At 34.6% G+C, this 22,491-nt stretch overlaps 2 protein-coding genes across 9 annotated transcripts; both read left to right on the top strand.

The window, feature by feature from the left end:
* On the top strand, positions 1 to 17,279 carry LOC128158688 (isocitrate dehydrogenase [NAD] subunit gamma, mitochondrial-like). Of its 8 annotated transcripts, XR_008240025.1 has the most exons (16): positions 1 to 140; positions 1,093 to 1,158; positions 1,578 to 1,666; positions 2,244 to 2,359; positions 2,564 to 2,621; positions 2,825 to 2,957; positions 7,803 to 7,936; positions 8,330 to 8,432; positions 8,628 to 8,774; positions 9,219 to 9,313; positions 10,303 to 10,363; positions 10,880 to 10,968; positions 11,812 to 11,862; positions 14,563 to 14,590; positions 15,653 to 15,673; positions 16,952 to 17,279. XR_008240025.1 is itself a non-coding variant. In XM_052821629.1 (15 exons), the coding sequence occupies exons 1-13, from the start codon at positions 66 to 68 to the stop codon at positions 14,570 to 14,572; spliced, it is 1,176 nt and encodes a 391-aa protein (XP_052677589.1). In that variant the 5' UTR covers positions 1 to 65; the 3' UTR covers positions 14,573 to 14,590; positions 15,653 to 15,673; positions 16,952 to 17,279. The 8 variants fall into 8 exon arrangements, 7 of the variants coding, with proteins under 7 accessions (XP_052677589.1, XP_052677585.1, XP_052677587.1 ...); XM_052821629.1 differs by lacking the exon at positions 11,812 to 11,862; XM_052821625.1 differs by lacking the exon at positions 14,563 to 14,590.
* Positions 17,280 to 18,520: 1,241 nt separating this feature from the next.
* Positions 18,521 to 22,239, top strand: LOC128158686 (uncharacterized). The gene is made up of 2 exons (XM_052821623.1): positions 18,521 to 19,334; positions 20,687 to 22,239. The coding sequence occupies exon 2, from the start codon at positions 20,700 to 20,702 to the stop codon at positions 22,023 to 22,025; it is 1,326 nt and encodes a 441-aa protein (XP_052677583.1). The 5' UTR covers positions 18,521 to 19,334; positions 20,687 to 20,699; the 3' UTR covers positions 22,026 to 22,239.
* The last annotated feature ends 252 nt before the right edge of the window (positions 22,240 to 22,491 follow it).

Raw genomic sequence — 22,491 nt, 5'->3', positions numbered from 1 at the left:
AGTAAAAATGAACCTCTCTAGAGTTTACGTCAAAATTAGGCCAAGTTAAGGTCAAGGTGAAAACAATGGCGGCGCCCATGCAGCGTTCGATGTTGAAGTTGCTGAGATCATCTTCTGCTGCTTTAAAAAGATCTTTTAGCGTAAGATTGTCTATTATACCCAGACATTTTGATTCCAAGTTTTTCATTGAAACAAGTTATATGTTAAGATCTCGACGAATTGCGTCGATTTCTTACAATAAAACTCATTAGATTTAGAGGACATTCTGACACGTAAAGTACGTGAATGGAAATTGCCGTCAGGGACGTAATGTGATACAGCAAATTAACATTTGGGTTGGCAAAATATGGTTTGGTTGTAAGCCATCGAAATAGTTTCCCGAAATAAATGGTTTGACTTTCCTGAATATTTATTCCTAATCTCAGCGAGATTCGACGAGACCAGAGGCAGAGACATATTTATGTCTCTAACGAGACTGAAAATTTTTGGCGAGACGTCCGTCAAAAATTTTCAGTCTCGACGAATCTTGGAAGAGACGTCTGTCAAAAATTTTCAGTCGCGACGAATGTCGTTGAGGTTAGTTACTCCCATAATCATAATGCACGTACGTTACCATTTATTATCTTCAGAGAAGTTGACAGGCACATCCTTCATCAACTTCTCTTTGCAAATCCTTAAATTTTTATTCATAAAATCTGTTAATGTCAGAACAGGATTTATGTAGTCTTCAACCAATGTTTTGACCAAAGTTTGGATAAAGACTATGTCTGTCCACTTCATTCGATCAAGAGGCCTAAAATTTAGTGTAAATTTAAACTAATTGGATATAATGAATAATGTTTTATAAATGGCTCATCCATGGTGTTGGACTTTATGCTGTACTGTACTATCTATGCACATTTTCAACATGTGAACATGGTAATTCACTTTAACTCCTAACACTTCATATTTCACACATACTAGATTATGATAACAAAAATAAAAATTGTATGGACTGCTGTCGTAACCTTAACTAAAATATGATATCTTCCCTTCCAATGAGATTTTTTGATAAGAATTTGGCATAGTTTATGTAAATTTCTTTCTTTCCAGACATCAAGGGTTGCTACAACTTCTTCCGTCATACAGCATAAAAAGTATTCAACAGAACCCCACTTTGTGAGTAGCTGATGCTGGCAAATTTAAGAAATACACACAGAAAATATTTTTGGTTGAATTCAACATTGAACTCATTTCTAAATCAATCCACACCAGCACAATTTTTTGTTCATTGTAATTTGCAGTTTTTGACTATATAGTTGGCTCTGTAGCTCCCAGATCATCCATCCAAATTTTATGGACCAGGAGCTACAGATTTGCAGCTAAGATTTTTTAAAGAATTTTGCTGGGGACTTCATAAAACTTTTTATACCAGAATTTTCACTCTGTCAGTATTCGTACAAATTGAGTTTTACTGTATAAAGACAAGACTAAAACATTTTAACTTCCAACTTTTTAATTTGATTTGATGTTCATATCATCTTTACAAATTGATCTCCAAGTTAATGAAATATTTTTCCAATTATTTACTGCTACAGAGTAAATATGGAGGAAGAACAACTGTGACAGCTCTATCAGGGGATGGAGTGGGACCAGAGCTCTTATCCTATGTTCAGGAAATATTCAGGTACTCTCATTTTTCAGTTCTAGGAAATAAAGGAATCAGAGTTACATCAAACATACTTATGATGAATTCATGCCTTTAAAAAGTATAAAAAAATAAACATTAATATAAGTTGTAGAACTTGTTTATTTTAAAAAAAAAATGTTGTTAAAGTTTCTGGATACAATACAGGACAATTATCCAAATTGTTCATTCCTGGTACTCTGTTATAAAGTCTAATAAAGATGGGTTTTTTTTGTATTTCAATGTTAATTTGAAATTTAATGTTTTTAATATCTGCAGTGCAAGAAACAATAATGACAATACAAAAAAAACCAAAACAAAAGTTTACAAACCCCTATTGTTTGAAGTTGCACTGTAGAAAGTATAGTTAACTTTTGTACAGATGATCAATATTGATTCAAATTGTTGTGCTAAAATATTTGAGACAGGTCTGCATAAAAAACTGTGTGAATAAACGGATTAAAAGTCATTGCTCACTTTAAGAATAAAAGTTTATATTTAGTTATTTACCTGTTTGTAGATGGGTGATTATGATACCTATTCTTAAAGTGATTGAAAGTTGAAATCTACGTTTCAGATATGCTGGAGTGCCTGTTGACTTTGAGGAGTTGGAGATAAATGGTAGTACTACTGATGAAGAAACACTCCGCAGTGCTCTTCTCTCAGTCCAACGCAATGGGATAGCCCTGAAAGGTACATGTATACAGAATTAGGACCAATCAATGCTGCTGTTTTTGTATCGTAGGCATCATTATCTTGATGAATTTAAGACAATTTTCAGAAGACTTATTCACTTTTCATTGTTACAGTATACATGTAACATTTTGGTGTATCATCTTTCATGTTGCAATTGAAGTGACTAAATCATGCTAAATAATTCATTATTTTATATCACAGGAAATATTGAAAGTAAATTTGATGAACCAGGATTCAAATCTATGAATGTTGAATTACGGTAAGGTGCTTGGTTCTGAATTGTTTGTGAAATGAAGAAATGTACTTAGATATGAGTTTTGTGATGATGTTACAAATGAAACGATACAGAAAAATCTTTTTTTGAATTGTTATAAAGTTCAACTCTAAATCATGTCATTTTATGGACACTTTATATGGAAAATTTGTACAAGTTTAATTTGGAAGTTGTCGGTATTTATACAGCACACAGTTGGAGCTGTTTGCCAGTATTGTTTGGTGCAAGTCCATCCCTGGGGTGTACACCAGACACCAGGGTCTGGACATCATCCTGATCCGAGAGAACACGGAGGGAGAATACTCAAACCTGGAATACCAGGTGAGAGAGAGAGAGAGAGAGAGAGAGAGAGAGAGAGAGAGAGAGAGAGAGAGAGAGAGAGGAATGGATGGCAGAGTTCTTGAAATCTTTTTTCCACTGTCAGTCATTTGGACTGACAACCATCAGAAGTTTGTCAGTCCAGACTGATTTCTATCAGTCCAAACATTTTCAATAGAAAGATGAAAAACTACAAGTATATTTGCCTTCTAGTTTCTCCCATTTTTACCTTAATTATTCTGATTTCTCCTAACTTTCACATTCTGGCTCCTGATAACATTCTTATTTATCACTTCATTAATTATTTTTATTTCCTTCCCTCTCTCATTATCAACTTTTTCTTGTTCTCTTCCTCGTTCTCTTTCTGCACATCTCATATGTAACTAGGGCTCGGTTGTCAGATAGCGAAGTTCTTATTTCCCGAAAAAATTTATAAATGATTACATAGGGATTTTTGTGTGTATTTCTGTGTATTGCAATAAAAACATTCACTGAAAACCCTGTTTCGGTGTATGCAATGTACATTGAAAAAACGTAACGAGACAACACTCGCCATCTTGGATTTATAGGGGGCCCTCAGTTCACGCTATGTTTAAAACAAGTTCTCCAATTTCTCCCATGATTTCTGACGACATCTAGGTTGGAAAATGATTGAAAGACTTATTCCTATTGTCTGACTACATCTGTTAGCTGCATTATAAAGACACCGTATCAATATGTATGAAATACTCGCCAAACTTACTGAGGTGTTCCGAAAATGTATAATAAGTCTAGAGAGAGCAAAAAAAAAACGCAAAAAACTCCTCTTGATTTATCGTATGCGTTCGGATCTCCTCAGTGAGTATGAAAATTAGTTATATTTTCGCAAGTTACTCTGTCCATATCTACCGGTCATTTGGACTGACAGGCAACCTCAAGTAATCGGTCCTTGGTTATTTTTATCGGTCTTGCCGACAGGACCGAAAGATTTCAAGAGCTCTGGGATGGTCAGATGGAGGGATGGTGGATGGCCAGACAGACTGTTATGTTGTTTTTAGCTCACCTGAGCTGAAAGCTCAAGTGAGCTATTCTGATCACATTTTGTCTGTCGTCCGTCTGTCCGTCTGTCCGTCTGTCCGTCTGTCCGTCCGTCCGTCCGTAAACTTTTCACATTTTCAACATCTTCTCAAGAACTACTGGGCCAATTTCAACCAAACTTGGCACAAATCATCCTTAGGCAAAGGGGATTCAAAGTTGTGAAAATTAAGGGCCACACCCGTTTTCAAGGGGAGATAATTAGAAATTAATGAAAAATTTCGAGAAATTTTCAAAAATCTTCTTCTCAAGAACCAGAAAACCAGGAAAGCTGAAACTTGTGTGGAAGCATCCTCAGGTAGTGTAGATTCAAAGTTGTGAAATTCATGACCCCCGGGGGTAGGGTGGGGCCACAATGGGGGGTCGAAGTTTTACATAGGAATATATAGAGTAAATCTTTAAAAATCTTCTTCTCAGAAACTAAACAGCCAGGAAAGCTGAAACTTGTGTGGAAGCATCCTCAGGTAGTGTAGATTCAAAGTTGTGAAAATCATGACCCCCGGGGGTAGGGTGGGGCCACAATGGGGGGTCGAAGTTTTACATAGGAATATATAGAGTAAATCTTTAAAAATCTTCTTCTCAGAAACTAAACAGCCAGGAAAGCTGAAACTTGTGTGGAAGCATCCTCAGGTAGTGTAGATTCAAAGTTGTGAAAATCATGACCCCCGGGTGTAGGGTGGGGCCACAATGGGGGGTCGAAGTTTTACATAGGAATATATAGAGTAAATCTTTAAAAATCTTCTTCTCAGAAACTAAACAGCCAGGAAAGCTGAAACTTGTGTGGAAGCATCCTCAAGTAGTGTAGATTCAAAGTTGTGAAAATCATGACCCCCGGGGGTAGGGTGGGGCCTCAATGGGGGGTCGAAGTTTTACATAGGAATATATAGAGTAAATCTTTAAAAATCTTCTTCTCAGAAACTAAACAGCCAGGAAAGCTGAAACTTGTGTGGAAGCATCCTCAGGTAGTGTAGATTCAAAGTTGTGAAAATCATGACCCCCGGGGGTAGGGTGGGGCCACAATGGGGGGTCGAAGTTTTACATAGGAATATATAGAATAAATCTTTAAAAATCTTCTTCTCAGAAACTAATCGGCCAGGAAAGCTGAAACTTGTGTGGAAGCATCCTCAGGTAGTGTAGATTCAAAGTTGTGAAATTCATGACCCCCGGCGGTAAGGTTGGGGCCACAATGGGGGGTCGAAGTTTTACATAGGAATATATAGAGTAAATCTTTAAAAATCTTCTTCTCAGAAACTAAACAGCCAGGAAAGCTGAAACTTGTGTGGAAGCATCCTCAAGTAGTGTAGATTCAAAGTTGTGAAAATCATGACCCCCGGGGGTAGGGTGGGGCCTCAATGGGGGGTCGAAGTTTTACATAGGAATATATAGAGTAAATCTTTAAAAATCTTCTTCTCAGAAACTAAACAGCCAGGAAAGCTGAAACTTGTGTGGAAGCATCCTCAGGTAGTGTAGATTCAAAGTTGTGAAAATCATGACCCCCGGGGGTAGGGTGGGGCTACAATGGGGGGTCGAAGTTTTACATAGGAATATATAGAATAAATCTTTAAAAATCTTCTTCTCAGAAACTAATCGGCCAGGAAAGCTGAAACTTGTGTGGAAGCATCCTCAGGTAGTGTAGATTCAAAGTTGTGAAAATCATAACCCCTGGGGTTAGGTTGGGGCCACAATGGGGGGTCGAAGTTTTACATAGGAATATATAGAGTAAATCTTTAAAAATCTTCTTCTCAGAAACTAAACAGCCAGGAAAGCTGAAACTTGTGTGGAAGCATCCTCAAGTAGTGTAGATTCAAAGTTGTGAAAATCATGACCCCCGGGGGTAGGGTGGGGCCTCAATGGGGGGTCGAAGTTTTACATAGGAATATATAGAGTAAATCTTTAAAAATCTTCTTCTCAGAAACTAAACAGCCAGGAAAGCTGAAACTTGTGTGGAAGCATCCTCAGGTAGTGTAGATTCAAAGTTGTGAAAATCATGACCCCCGGGGGTAGGGTGGGGCTACAATGGGGGGTCGAAGTTTTACATAGGAATATATAGAATAAATCTTTAAAAATCTTCTTCTCAGAAACTAATCGGCCAGGAAAGCTGAAACTTGTGTGGAAGCATCCTCAGGTAGTGTAGATTCAAAGTTGTGAAAATCATAACCCCTGGGGTTAGGTTGGGGCCACAATGGGGGGTCGAAGTTTTACATAGGAATATATAGAGTAAATCTTTAAAAATCTTCTTCTCAGAAACTAAACAGCCAGGAAAGCTGAAACTTGTGTGGAAGCATCCTCAAGTAGTGTAGATTCAAAGTTGTGAAAATCATGACCCCCGGGGGTAGGGTGAGGCCACATGGGGGGGGGGGGGGGTGTTAAAGTTTTACATAGGAATAAAGAGTAAATCTTTAAAAATCTTCTTCTCAGAAACTAATCAGCAAGATGATTCTTTATAATTGTTAAGACTTTGGCTCCAGGACAATTCTTCGGCCTCACAAGAAGGTTCAGAGTTTGATGTAGCTAAATATCCCATATATAAACAATTGTAAAGGATCTTTTTGAGAACTGCAATACTCAACATGTGATATGACTATAAAATTGAAGCAGGCAGCTATTTTTTCATTAGAATCTTTTTGTATTACTGTTTTGGGTTATTGCCCTTGATTTATTGATTCTTGATTATTTTAATTAATGCATCCACTGTTAACCAATTAATGTGATGATTATTTTTATACAATAATAAATATTCAATGTATATAAGTTTGTTCTGCATAAGTAGTTTTGGGTTAGGCTGGATTAGTTTGTTTATTTTTGATTTCCAATTTTTAGATACTATAAATTATTTTAGGCTGGCACATATATAGGGACAGTGTCTATTGCATTGCAATGAGTGACTGTTTGGGGTTAAACAGGTACGGAGAGATTGAGGGTGTTGACATCCCTGCTCTTTCTAATCTTCGTGTTTTTCTAACCAACGATACAGAATGTGCGGTCATTTCTGCCATGTATCGCATTAATACAAGTGTGCGGTCATACCTGCTTGTATTGGTGGTGGTTGCGGCGGAGCACTAGTGTATAGTCATCCCTGCTGGTGTTCTGGCCTTTCTAGCGCAAGTGTGCGGCACTCCCTGCGTTAGGTTGAGCTGTTGACGCAAGTGTGAGGTCATCCCTGCTTGCGTTATCTCTGCTTGCATTAACGTTGGTACATGTTGAGTTGCGTAGGTGTGCGGTCATCCCTGCCTGCATAACGTTGAGTCCCTATGTATGTGCAGGAGCGGTGATTAAAGTCTGCTCTTGTAAATATTTTCAGCAATCAGGGGTATCCGAGTTCCAAGGGGGATAAATGGATTTTATTTATACAGGATCTACATGTATTAATGTACATTGTCCAGATTGTATTATGACTCCATTAAGCTGACTTTATCATACCTATTGTTCCTCAGGTGAGCGATGTGGCCCATGGGCCTCTTGTTATGTTTTTAAATTTAGGAGAAAATGTTTTTATTTTATTCAAAATTTGTTGGCTTGTTGTTTTTTTTTATAGAATATTATGTACACATTTGTAGAATACAGAGGCAGTTCTATAAGGCCTTTGTTTTCATAATGGGATCTGATTCCAATATTCATGAAGTTGAAGTACATGCCATTGTTAAACTTAAGCGTGGGGAGGAATTTTAATATTACCGTATTTGATTCACTTTTGACAGATATAGCAATCATTGTCGAAGTCTTCTTATCCACTTTTAATTATATCTTTCTCTAAGAAATGAATGCAATTTTCAGATTGTACCTGGCTGTATAGAAAATCTTAAAATCATAACAGAAGCAAAGTCTACAAAGATTGCCAAGTACGCTTTTGAATTTGCCAAGACACACGGGAGGAAGAAAGTCACTGCCATTCACAAAGCAAACATCATGTGAGAAGTTTTCCTGAGTTCAAGCCATTTATATGTAGTTTTTTCAAGTTTCAAATTAAGAAGTTAGACATTACACTGTCAGGATACTAAATTTACCTGTAATTATATTTTAGCACCTGTTTCACTAAACTAATTTAAACACATGTACATACCTAATATATGATTGATTAAAATGTTTGTTAATTATGGCTACACTAATCAGCTTAAGAGGAAGATTGTGCATGCTTTTGAACTTAATAAAGAACATACACAGTACTAACTTCTTTAAGAATGTGATATGGAAAAAAAACATGTAAATGTAATTACATGACCTACATGTATTACATTACATTATATATATTTTTAAATGTTATCTTATCCCTTTCATTGAATATAAGTTTATTTTATATGCAGGAAATTAGGAGACGGACTGTTTTTGGAGTCCTGTAGGAAGGTGGCTAGTCAATACCCAGACATAGAATTCAACGACATGATCGTGGACAACGCTAGTATGCAGGTCAGTTATATCTCATAATTACGTACTCCTCCTCTTACAAGATTAGGCAATACATGCATGCTGTGAACATGAATATTTTCACGGGGTGATTTGTAATACATGTTTACTGTATAAATTCTTATGCACTGGGTGTATCATGGGTATATCATGAATTATGTATTTTGTTAACTAGAGAAATGTTTTGTTTTGGTACAGATGGTGTCTAAGCCTCAGCAGTTTGACGTCCTGGTGATGCCCAATCTCTATGGTAACATCCTGAGTAACATCACGGCCGGTTTGGTGGGAGGATACGGGGTGGTGTCGGGGATGAACATCGGAGACGATTACGCCGTGTTTGAAATGGTACGGTAAAACTCAGTTTTAGAGAACATGCTTATTGTGAATCGACACTAACAGCAAAGTGATTTTCATTCTCTGTGACTATATTACATGTTGTAAACTTGATGGATATAACGAAGTACGCTTTTAATGAAGCAAAATTGCCTGTCCCTGGGGCTTTGTTTTAACCATGTTTTACTGTACTTCAAATTGATAACTTATTAATAAAATGGTGGACATTTATAGTGAGAAATCAATGTCACTACAGTGTCAATAAAATTAAGACATGTACGGATTTAGATAATCATAAAGATCTCATTACAAGCAGACATGATGCTACTTGACAAAATATCAAAGTTTTTAATACTTATAGGCAGAAATCAAAAGTAGCCAGTGATGTTAATAATAAAGAGTAGATTGTATGTTTCGGAGGAACATCAGAATATTTTTAGAATTTAATTCTTTTAGGGAACAAGAAGTTCTGGTCGCAGTCTGAAGGGTAAGAACATAGCTAACCCAACAGGGATGCTACTCGCCAGCTGCGACATGCTGGACTACATCGGGTAATTTCTTTATTGATTTTTGAAACAGTGAGTTAAATTTTGTTCAAAAATGATTTTTTTTTTTATTTTAATGTTTACAATGCTTTAGTAAGGCATTTTTGATAGGCAACCAAAATTTGATAGTTATTTCTTGAGTTATAAGCAAGTTACAGATTTTAAAACTCTCACTATGTAAACAAAGCTTTTGTTTACATTTTGAATGTTGAAGTGAAAATTCCAGTTTTAGACCTCAAATGAATGTGTTAATCATTAGTAACTGTTTATTTATGCCTAAAATGAATAAAATGATAGACAAATCAGCTTGAAAAAGATTTTTTACTGGTATATTTAACCTACGTAAACAAAAACAGGGCATGAGCCTTGTTTACATGACGAAGAATTGTGAGCCCTGTACATGTATCTTCCTTAAAACTCATCGACTGGCACCCAAATTTCATTTGATCATAAGAAATGCATTCCTAAATCATTGTAAATAATAAAAACAGAAAAATAAAATTTTACCAAAATCGTGACCATGTCCCTTTAAATCTGATATAAAATAGACAAAGAAAATAAATGGGATAGATTGTAAAATATAGAAAGAAACAATGGTTAATAGGAAATTCAACTCCTTTTGACATAACCATGGTATTTTAGATACCAGAGTTTGCGATTCCAAAGATCTTATTATCAGTGATTAGTGGTAAAAATACATTTATTTAAACAATAAAACAATTTCTTTGGCAATTCAAATCTATGAAGGTAATGAGCATTGTAGAAATAAATACATAACCAGCATAAGCAGTGTGTCATATGTGGAAAAATTGAGTGACACTGGTTCCTCGGCCGTGATTAGATGAATTAGTTTATGGTTACAGGTTTAGGTTAGTACGTTTATGAATACATCAGACTTAGGAAAGAAAATAATCAATATAGATTTAAATCTGTGCAGGTAGTTTTATTGAAAAGAGATTTGTTGATTTTTTTTAAAATCTGTTATACATATTCAGATGCAACAAGCATGCAGAGTTGATCCGTGATTCTGTGATGAAGGTGATGTCGGTGGATAAGGTATGTTTGCCATTTTTAGATTTCATCTTTCATCATAGTTACAGTAATTCATTGTTTTCAAATGCCTGACAGTGTGATAGCTAAGTACTTTGTCAAATTTATTCCCATCTTTGAATATCTATTAATGGGGCATGGACAAACTTTAAGCGAAATATTTTTTAATTCTGATTTTGCTTTTAATGATTACAGTCACGGTGCTAAAAAAATTATTTACAATAGTAAGTCAACCAAAATTTAGAATGAGCTGTCAAGTATCTATAAGTCAAATACCTGTCTGTCAGCTACAATTTTGTGATGAATTTTTTGCCTTAGAAATTAATGATTGGGTTTATTTTTTGTCCTTGTAATAGAGCTTTAACCTATGAATCATAGGAGTATCAGAGTCTTTTTTTTTGCATAATCTTTGTAGAGAAAAGCTAGTAGAATAGATACATGTTCTAGACCATATACATGTATATATGACAGATAACTGTTTCCTTTAAGTTTAATGCTATTGTGGACTTGTACTTTTGACAGGTTCAGACCCCAGACCTGGGGGGTCAGGCTACCACCCTAGAAGTCATCCAGGCCATTATTGAGGACATTAAGCCAAAGACGTCCAGCTGGTAAGTGTCCCATAATATCAACAAGTTTAACTGTGGCGTTTTAATTTTTGATATTAGAGTAGTGTGCAATTTGTATTGCTACAGTGAATATGAGTAAATCTGTTGATTTGTTAATTTTGATGCTTTTTTTAACAAGAAGGATTTTGGCGAAATGATTGCATGTTAGTGGAACTAAATGTCATGGACATTCATCATATGAAGTTTTTTTGTTTACAGAATCAGCATGCTCTTCTCATGCTCTGAATGACATTTATCCTACTTGACATGCAGTTTTTTCTGTCTTAACAATCGTGTCTGACATAAATTTCACTTGAAAAAAGCATTTTTGCAAATTTTACATAAATCAACTTGCATTAATTATAAGTGAACATATTTTTTTGCCTATTATAAAAATAAAATACATTATATTTTCTTGACATGCCATTTATTCCATGGGAATCACATGTGGAATTTTCTCATGTGAGATTCCTTTAAATGCTCTTCCCATGAAATTAATGTAGAAAGCAATTTTCACTTGGCATAGTATATAAATGTATTTTGATGTTTACCTTGCAAAACTCAATTAATAATTTAGAAATCCTGCTTATTTTAAAAGTTGCTTCATTTGTGTAGATATATATTAATTTTTTTTAATTTATATAAAATCAAATTTGCTTAACCTTTTCTATATGTAATCAATATACATTTTTTTGGGGTAAAATTACATTGGTTTATGATATAGCTTTCCTTGCATGTATACGTGTAGAAACATTATCAGAAGCTTCATTATGTTCAAATTTTAAAATTTGATTTCACTTGGGAAGTAACTGTCTTTCTTAGATATTAATGCTTCGTTTTCACCAGGAGTACGACAGCGGCTCAAAATGTATACAGCCTACGATGATGATGACAGTGGTATGATGCCATTAGCTGCATTCTCCTCCCATCTTATCACTCCTATAACTATATATGGCTTTGGGTCCTTGCAACTAACCTGCTAGTAACATGTCCTCTTTAGTTGTTCTCTCTGTGCAGCAGTTTTATTCCGAATCAACATTGTACAACAAAGCAATAGTCACAAAGAAATAAGGGTATTTAGAGCGGTTATTGCAATTTTGAATATAAATAGTAGAAACACTGCGAAATAGTGTTGTCTTTGTTGGTGGGATGTTTAATATGATTTAAAGTAGTCCGAGTATCGCACTACGTCATAATACGGATTTTACAATATTGGTTCGACTTTTACAAAGCGTTTTTGATAACCGGTATTGATTTTGCTCTACATCGCTGTTGTAAACAATGGCAATAATTAGCAATTAGAACGGTAATTTATGTATTCTATGAGAGATAGAAATGATTAATGTTGAGAAACTCGATTCTGTTAAAGTAAAATGAAAAACTAAGTTTCTGATTAACCAGGATCTCAGGTATGCTTATATCTTCTTTGTTTTGACCCCCCCCCCCCCCTCCCGAATTTTTCTTTCTCTTTTACTAAAACCGGTTTAAATTTAGAGACAGAAGCTATTTCGAATTTAATCAATCGTCAATTAATTAATGTTTAAATGATATCTAACATTGTTGACAGATCTAGGCAGAAAACTCTAGCAAAATGTGATTTTTACGGATTTTTTCGTCAGGGTCTACTTGGTTTAGAGCTTATAGCGTGAAAAGTAATCCGTCAACATATAATTTATTTTACCAAATCTTTTTTCTAAGATGTCAATCTATAGAATAAACACCATGAATTTAAGTTTGAGTCCATAAAATAGTAAAAAAATTACCAAACGCGATACTAGCATTGGATTTTTTGTATTCTATTTTGATACATCAGGTCCATAAAGCGTACTTACTTACAAAAATTTGCGCAAAGAGATATGGCTTAAATAAATATTTATACTCTATTTTGTATCTTCAGATCTAATTTTTCCAAAATTGGTAATTATTTTTAGGAAAAACGGACGTCTGGCAAATTTCATAATTGTCAATGATTTTCGCAAGGGGGTACACCCGTCTGAGAGCTGATAACAAACAAACTAGCACGTAAAAATACATATTTTCTTTTGTATATGTATTGTTAGAATGTATATTTATCATGTAAAGCTAAGCATTTAATGATTGAGCCCATTTAGTGCCGAGTATAGGACTACCTTAAAGCAAAAGATTATCAAAATGTTACTTGAAAATGTAATCAAAGATAAAAGTAACAATTTTTCAACGAATTTGATGAAACAGACTTTGTATGCATGACAATAAGGTTTATGCCTGAGAAGTTCTTTTCCAGCCATCTTTATTGAGTAATAGATGTAGACATTTGTGCATTACAGATACTTTGTAGCAAATAATAAGAACAAAATGATTATTACATTTGCTAATGGGGAGCATTTCACGATAAATCGCCTTAGTCACATTCATACCCTAATTGTATTAATGTTTGATTTGATGTGTTGCAGTGAGTTAATAGCTAATCATCAGCTTAGAACTGCCTGCTCTGGTGAGCGATGTGGCCCATGGGCCTCTTGTTTTGTTTCAGCTAGGCCCTACTTATGGTGTTTTGGAACGATACAAAGCATATGTATAATTAACTTAATATATTTATTGAATTAATTGAATATTGATTTTGGTGTAATTTTGCATGTTAAAATATAATTTTGCATATTAATTGATTTTTTGAATATTATTCAGAAGAATGTATCTCCTACATGTACAGGTTGCATGATTATATATGAATTTTAAGAAAGGGAATTGAAATATTTAGTTTAGTATTTTATTTTTATATATAACTTTATTGTATAATTGGTATTGTTCATCAGAAATCAATATTTAATTAAAAATAGTTATTTTGGAACAACAGACCGCTGTAATAAAAAAAAAAGAAAATTACAAAATTAACATTACAAATTTATGTTAAAATATTCCCCTTTTTCCCTTCCTTAAAAAAAATCTGGATACCTCCCCCCCCCTCAAAAAACAAAGAAAAAAGAAGGAAAACCCTCATCATTGAGTAGATTTCAGTGTTTAGGGTCAGTAGGTGATATTGATGAACTTTGACCTGTGATGTTATGCTGATGAATGTTTGTAATTTGATGGCAACAGACAATCAAAAAATTAACAACTGAATAAGGTAAATGCACATGTTAGATGTTATCAAAAGATTCTCGTACAATTCTATAGTTTGACTTGCAACCCTGGCAGTCTGACCTTGCTTGTTGATTTTGATAAATATTCGTCCTATCTTTTTACAGGGAATGAAACATTTACATAAAGCTAGAAATTATTAGTTTCAATTCATGAAAATCTATTCTTCTTGTTTTAATTAATACTGATAACTAAATTTTCCCCTCTAAAAAATAAGAAGATTGGGAAATTGAAAAATGTTGACTCCTTTCTTTGCCATTTTTGATTTTGTGCTTTGAGCCCCAATGCAGACTTCAGCATCAGTATATTGCTTCCACCCATACAAATAGCTGAAAAGCCTTAAGCATGCTATTCCACAGGCCATGCTATCTGTACAGGATAAAATTTTTATTCTATTGTTACAGTTCACCACAATTTTTTACTTTAACTTACTGCCATACTTTAAAGGTGTCTAAGGATGCTTTTCTTTTTAACTTCAAGGTCACTATAGTTAATTCAACTCTAGAGAGTAAGTTCGTTTTACTTACTATAACACGATTAATTTCTTCTATAAGATATTACATAATAATGTACTATCAGATTTGTAGCTGTCCTCTTATCTACTGACATATTCACTGAATTGTGTCAGTGTTTTGTACTTTCAATTCAGCATATACTTACATAACTTACTCACGTGTACTCTTAATGGGATTGTACTGTTTGAAGTGGTACATAATGAAAAAAAAGTAGTTGTTTGATGAATTCATAGTACAACTCTGACAATCCCAACTTCTAATTCATTCGGCCAAGTGTTTGAGCCTTGAGAAAAAAATGTTGTTCTGTTTTGTAGGAAAATAATACACCAGTAGTTTTAATTTGACATTCAGATATTCCCTTTTGGTAATGAATGGAAATGAGCATCGTAATTATATACACTCCATGCTTTTTCTATCCATTTATGCTGCAGTTATTTAAGATATGATGATAACTATAAAACTTGTTTTTTCAAGGCATGAGATGTTTGATAATACCAGTATTTTGTACTAACTAATGTCGATTTATAAAAACACAAAATTAACATTTAATTTACCAGTAGATGTAAAATATACATTTATCAATCAAATGATATTTGTATATTAAGAGGGTTGGATGGTTGTGGCCATTTTTAGGCTATATTTACCTCCTTAATATAAAGAACTCTGTATGAAGTTATTGGAATATGCTTAAATCGTAAAGCTAAAATATAACAGCATTTTTTAACTAAATATTAGTTTATGGCCAAAAATATCATGTTTCAAACTTTAAGGTGGTTAATCTGTTGTCCACCCAGCCTCCTTAAATACAGTGTAGTAAATATATGTAACAGTAGATCAAAGGGTATTGTACCTTAAAATTCTGATTTAAAAAAAATCAATATTATTTTTTTTTCTATTTTCATTACTAAATGATCTATTTTATCTGATAGGGCATTTTCTTGGAATGCATATTTACTCATATTTTTCATGTGCATATCTTGTTTGTATGGAATGATTTACTAGTATTTTTAAAATGTTAATGACGGTTTTCTTTTACTTTTATCTATTTCTATCAGGCTGCATGCGTAGACCTATAGGTGAGTTTGACCCTCAGAAACTATCACAATGACTGTTAATTAAAATGTTTCATGTTGTACATGATTTCCCTGTTCATTGTTTTATTGTAACAGTGAAAATTGTGTAACACATTTAAGGAATTCCGTTGGTTCTCTGCAAGCAAAACGGTTCTATTGCAAAGTAAAAATTGTAAATCAGTACAGTTCTTGTGAATTTCTTATTTCTGACTTCATAGGCAATCAAAACTATTGTTTCAATTTACTTTTTTGTCAGATAATTATAAAGAGCTGTATAGTTAGTTAAAGATAGGAAACCTTTTGCTAGCAAGAATGATTTTTTTTTAGTTCTTTATTATCAAATTTTTCCCTCCTTACAAAAAGGAAATATGAATGATGTAAAACAAATTTAGATGTTTTTTCATAGACAAGATTTCGTTTTTATCCAAGTACCATAAACGTTGTTTTGTTTTTCACATATTTGAACATGTATACAATTCTAAATTTAAAATTGAGATGAATTACATTCAAGGTAACAAAGATTTATAACAATTTTTATTTATTTAATAAATGAGACCATTCTTCAATTTGATTGATAAATTTTTCTTAAATTATTTCTTTTATAAGATAACACAGTGAATTGCTTGTGAATATTGGGATGGTTAATATGCAATTTTTCATATTAAGACTTCTATAGTATGACACTGTAAAATGATTACACATTTATCACAAAAGTAGGTTTTTGATATCTTGATATATTTTAATGATGAATTTGACATACATGTACTGTAAAGCAACTTTTATTTGGGATGATATTATTTCGTGGTTCACCGGAGATTAATTGTATGCGGGGACTAATTTAATGCAACGAAGATGTAGATTATCTGGAAAATAATATACTAGAGACATTTAAATACTGGTCAGCGGCGAGAATTATTGTTCGCAATCAAGATGTACAATGTAGATTATCCGGAAAAAAATATACCAGAAGTTCACGGCGAGAAATATTGTGACAGCGAGGCTATAGTGAACCCCGCAGAAATTTCTCGCACTCAAATAATAGTTGGTTTACAGCATTTCTCACATAAATCCATTTTCTAAATGAGATTATCTAAAATAAGATGTATTTGAATACAAATTCACAGAACATATTAGCTGATCAAAGAAATTATTTCGAAAATGATTATAATTAGCTGTAGATAAACACCTTTAATTAGCCCGAATTTACTTTGTAAACAAATAACTGTATTCTAATATCTAGTGATTGTGTAACATTAGTGCCTCACTCTGTTATGTTTGTAGAGATGACAAAAAGATGGCAGACGTTCAAGGAATGAAGCATCAAGGAGAGAAACAAATATAAAGATGTAGAGAAAATAACAAGAAATCTAGTTGAAAATTTTCCCCTCGAACATTTATTTATTGAGCCCTAATAGTACAATAATATTGTACATGTATGTGTATTGTGTACATATTGTGTACGTGTAACGCGTTCTTGATTTTGACTTTTTATGTGTGTACATACATTTTATGTAATAGTTTTATGCCTTTATCTGTTACATGTTAGCATATTACAGAAGTGTTAAATAATTGTGTTGTGTCCGGAGATTAAATCTAATATTGACAGTTATACTGTGTATAGCGTTGATTTTTAAAATCAAATTTTTAAAATTTTAAAAAAAAGTTTACAAACTTAGCTATAACATGAAAAATAAAAGGTTGTTAGTGTAAAAAGGCAAGAGGTTTTTTCTGGGAGAACATGATTAAAATACCGGTACCACATTGCCACCACAGACAGATGATCAAGTCACGAAGAAACGTTTTTTAAGGTTGGGGATAGGGAGTCTTCTTTTTGACTCTCGTATAGAAAATGTTTCTAAGTGCCCCCCCCCCCCCCCCCGAACTCTTGAGAAATCTCAAACTCTAGGACACAGCCACCGGCCGAATGAATTTGTTCGTATAAGAAGATGAAAGTCCGTCAGATATATATGGTCTCGTGCTTGTCTCATATGTTTAATTACAGCCACGCGCTCGATAGAAACCGGTATATTGTCAAACCATCGCACGATCCACAGTTTTCTGAAAATTTCAGTCACTTTTCATCGGGGGGGGGGGGGGGGGGGTGACAGAAACACGCGTGTTTGCAAACTTACTGCAAAAACAGAATATCGCATCCACCACGTGTCTTATTAAAAATAAAGCTTATGTGGGAGTATAATGTTATGATTGTCAAATTTTCAAAATCACATTTTACTTGAATTTCCACAGAAAAATATTAGTTCAAAAAATTGCGAAATAGAGCAAAAATCACTGAAATGCTTGTAATTATTCCATGATTAAAATGCTCTACTCAATCGGAAAACCTTTAACGAAAGTTAATCACAAGACGTCTAGGTGTCACAAAGGAAAATAAAATGGATTACAAAAAAATAATAGAATTGTAAACCACAGGGGCACCGTATCCTCTCTACACTCTATATATATATGTCATAGAATGTACTGGTACTGTACCAGTTATCGGCTAAACTGAGAGTTCGGGTTTATAGCACGCGACTATCCGAGATTTTTCAATTCAGTCGTCTGTTTCGAATAAAGAAAAGTAAGTTTGCTTGAAAACTTTCTTAAATATGATTTAACCATGAGCTTGAACGATCATTGTTTACCGCTGATTTACATCTTTTCACTTTCAGCAGTGGGGGAAGTGGCGTAATAAGTTCAAACTAGATTATGGCATCTTTGTGATACATTTCCATATACCTTCTTTGATTTGACATAATATCAATACATATTACATTACAAACAAAAGGAATTTATTAAACTCTAAGAGATTCATAACGCAGTAAACGCCTGATTGCACAATATTGTGTATTGAAAAGTCTACAGAGTTTTGTTAATGTATTATAACCCTTACTACCTTTAGTCTGACCCAAAAAGGGCCATAATTTGAAGTACATTATGCAGAGTATCAAATCAACATGTACAGGGATTTTACTATGTTATTATCGCAAAGCCGAGAACTGATACAGTAAATTCTTAATTGTAAAACATGGCAAATTGGGGGCGTGCTAAAAAGCACAAAAACAATATGTTTTGAGTTCTTAACAATGATATAATCTAACAGATGGATAAACAAGGAAATCACCATTTAACGTATGTCAAGTTTTATCCCAAAATATCAAGAAAGAAGGAAATACGTAAAGAAAACGTTAAATTTTAGACATTAACTGGTACAGTGCCAGTAGAGCGGATACGGTGCCCCTGTGTGTAAACTTAAGAAAATACACGATATTCAGAATTTCAATTTTGGGGGCATATCTTTTATTGAATGCATCAGGAAATGCGAATTAATGAAGTATAGTTGTCATCTAAGATTTGTTAGTGAATGACAACTAATTTACAAACTTTTAACTATACATGTACAAGCGCCTCTTACGAAATTTATGAAGACAACTGCAGATGATGCACGCAAATGTCCGTTCTGTACACTGTTGAAGTAACATTACGAGATCCACACGTTAGAAGTGGGTTGCTGACTGTCTGTAATATCCGCCCGACGGCCATCGACAATTTCCGGATCCCATTGTCTCGGAATGTTGTCATAAATCATTTTCTGTTCAGGAAATCTCTCAACCAGACAATCTGCTATGATCGTGGATGGAGGGACTGCCCCAAATTAACAACCCATGTAAGTAGCAGAGTGTTAACTTTTTAATGGTACTTATTGCACTAGTCAAGAGAAAAATGTATGCAGCGTTTGTTAAATCTTGATTTCATGGAATGATGGAAGAATTTTTACGGTTTAGGTTTCAATTGGAGGGGAGGGGGTGGGGTATAGGTTACATTTCGTAACTATAGCTTAACTGCATCATTTTGGTTTCATAGGTGAAGATTTTTATCAGGATATGGGTGAAGTAAATTATTTAAATATTAAAATTTACTGACATACTAGAATTTGAAGAATTTTCTGAACTGATACTATGAAAGGAATTTTTTCCGTTTTGATAAAAAATATCATTTTTCTAATGCTTGTATTATGACAGATTTTTAAGGTCCTCCAAACACCTTGGAAAAGTTCTGCATACAAGCCCAGTCTTCTAAATCACTTAAAGATATGGGTTTCTAGCATGTGTTCGACATGAAAGAAAACAAGAAAAATTCAATTTTGGGGGGAAAATCAACTTTTAAAATTTTTACCGCTATTAATGCAAAGGAAAGTCCCTGTGGTATTCTAACTTGGGACCTGCATGCGGGTCGGTAGTTCAAAGCTACAACCATTGCGCCTCAAAGATAAAAAAACAAAAAAAACAATGACAGGCGATATGAATTGATTTATAGTGTGTTAAAATCACCATGCTGTGACGCACTATCATAAAAAGTAGAAGTCAGAAAGGGGGGGGGGGGGGGGGTCGGGGATCCTTGCTTAATTTTCTTATAAATCAAATATGTGAAAAAGAATTATCGTATGTCCACCATCAATCAAATCATAGAATTTGGGATAAACTACAACAGTATGGAAATAAATGCTTTGTTGTGGAACGGCACACATCCACCCCATCCTTTCGTTAATGGCCTTCAATTAAGTAGATCTTGCATGTACCTTGGAATTCAAGAGGTCAAGGGTAGGGGTTAGTTTAAGGACGGGCTTTTATTCAAACGTGATGCTGAGGTGGCCTACGGGATTGTATACATGTTCACAGTGGTTGGGTGAAAGTAGACATCACTCAAGGAGACAAAAGTTAAGAGTTGAACGAAGCCTCCCGGTACAGTTTGAGTAATGATCAGTGAAAGCCGGATATGATACGACGCTGGCATGAATATGTTATGATGATAATGTACATACATGAACGTGATCTAGCCAAAGTGTGTTTCATAACCATATCAATCCATGAGTTTGATTGGTGCGTTTAAAAATTCAATTTTTCTTTATATAACATTTCGTGCTTGAAGTATTGCATAACTTCTAGATGTTTTTAAACACTAATGCTATATAGTCCTTAGTCTTTGTATATTTTAACGTGTTGTACACTTTATTTTCAGGATAAAGTAAAGAATGTTCCTATTTCGAAAACTTCGGTTTTTCTCGCACAGCAAATGTAAAGAGAGCCAATCAATCACAGATCTGAGTAGCATTGATAATCTGAACGAAGTTGGAATAAACAACCCGGGATATAATCTAAAAAGATCAAAATCAGCGGAGCAACTCAACATCGAAGTCAGGCCGCCGTTGCAGAGGTCTCAAACAGTTTTTTCAGCAGACGACACCTCAGACCCAAATGCAGACGGTTATCTTCAGTCAAGTTCAGATGTCATCCAAGTTGGTTCTCCAAATTCAGTGAGAAGTAGAACCTTTAAACAACATTCAAACAGCATAGACTCAAACGCAGACGACTATCTTCAACCATGTACAGATATTGTTCAAAATGTGTCCAATTCGTCAAGGAAAATTGCTATAGTCAATCCTACCACCCATGTTGTACACAGTGACAAGGGAAAGGACGAAGTGAACGATCCTTTTGAGGAATCGTTGTACCAAAATGTCGAGCCAATCAAAACTCCCCACTCACCCAGTAAAGTTCTGCACAAACCCAGTAAAGTTGAACAAGTTAAAAAGGAAAAAGGGGAGGAAGCCGGGTCTATTTACCAAAACGTGGAACCATTGGTTTGCGAAACGAAAACTTCAGAAAATGAGATGAGCGAATATCAAAACTTTGTTGTAAAAAGGGAATCTATCACAAAACCGACGAAACCTGAGGACGAATGTGAGTATGAATTTGTGCAAAGACCTCTTATAAGTGACAACGAACAAAAACTGACAAAAGCACAAGACGTCAACGAGGAAGAATGTCGTGATAGGACGGACTCCGTTAGTAAAGTGAACCTTCGGAAAAACAGTACCACGAAAACTGGCACACACGAGTCGAAACCGCCAACTTCAGTTATCAAGCCCAAAAATTTTCTGAAAAACTTTCCCAACAAATCATCATCAGCAAAGCCGGCGAAGAAGCCGAAACCAGCACGACCACCCCCGCCAAAATTTTCGGACAACATGAGCCGGTTCCGGAACAGATACACTAGCCCGGATCTTTCGCCCCAACCTCACAACAAAGTACCGGAGAAGAGTCTCTCGATAGACAGTCATGTCAGTCATAACACGAGCGAACCAAAGACAGTCTCGTCCACGGCAGACATTCGAGGAAAGATGATGTTTAGGAACGCCAGGAGTGCCTCCGAACAAATGCACGTAGTGCGGAGATCGGACAATATCCATGACTACTTTGACATGTCCAACAGTCGCCCTGGGGAAGTGGTGCTTGACGACGGTGATGATTATATGCCCATGAGTTTAGAGGATAAGTGTCCGCTGGATAGACAGTAACGTGAATAACGTTTCGCGTCATGGGCATTTATTAAAATCTTGATCATGAACGATATACAGATATATACTAGTATGCGACTTTAAGTTATTGATATAAATACCGGTATGGGTTTTACAGTTGGCAGTTGCAAAGCATTATCTATTAAACATAAGAGAGAGAGAGAGAGAGAGAGAGAGAGAGAGAGAGAGAAAGAGAGAGAGAGAGAGAGAGAGATGTGGACATACATGTAAAAGATGTTGAAATTTAAGTGATAATGATATAAATAGATCCGGATGATTTTATTTCAATATGACATTTATGTGTTACAACTTTGTTAAGAGGGCTCGATGGTAGTGGCCATATTAAGACTGTATTGATCTCCTTTAGAAGAAGAGCTCTATATAACAGTATAGAAAAATATCAAAATTTCTAAAAGGTTGAATGTAGTGATTTTTTTCTATACTTAATTATATAATTATATAGCTG

Source organism: Crassostrea angulata, chromosome 8 (assembly GCF_025612915.1).
Source record: "Crassostrea angulata isolate pt1a10 chromosome 8, ASM2561291v2, whole genome shotgun sequence".
Classification (NCBI taxonomy): Eukaryota; Metazoa; Mollusca; class Bivalvia; order Ostreida; family Ostreidae; genus Magallana; species Magallana angulata.
This window is presented reverse-complemented; position numbering and strand designations above follow the sequence as displayed.

What these genes read in the sequence shown, in the direction of transcription:
- LOC128158686 (XM_052821623.1), top strand. Translation starts at nt 20,700, where the DNA reads ATGTTCCTATTTCGAAAACTTCGGTTTTTCTCGCACAGCAAATGTAAA.
- LOC128158688 (XM_052821626.1), top strand. Translation starts at nt 66, where the DNA reads ATGGCGGCGCCCATGCAGCGTTCGATGTTGAAGTTGCTGAGATCATCT. An exon ending in GACATGCTGGACTACATCGG is followed by an intron (nt 9,314 to 10,302) that starts GTAATTTCTTTA and finishes ATACATATTCAG; the next exon opens with ATGCAACAAGCATGCAGAGT. An exon ending in AGGTGATGTCGGTGGATAAG is followed by an intron (nt 10,364 to 10,879) that starts GTATGTTTGCCA and finishes TACTTTTGACAG; the next exon opens with GTTCAGACCCCAGACCTGGG.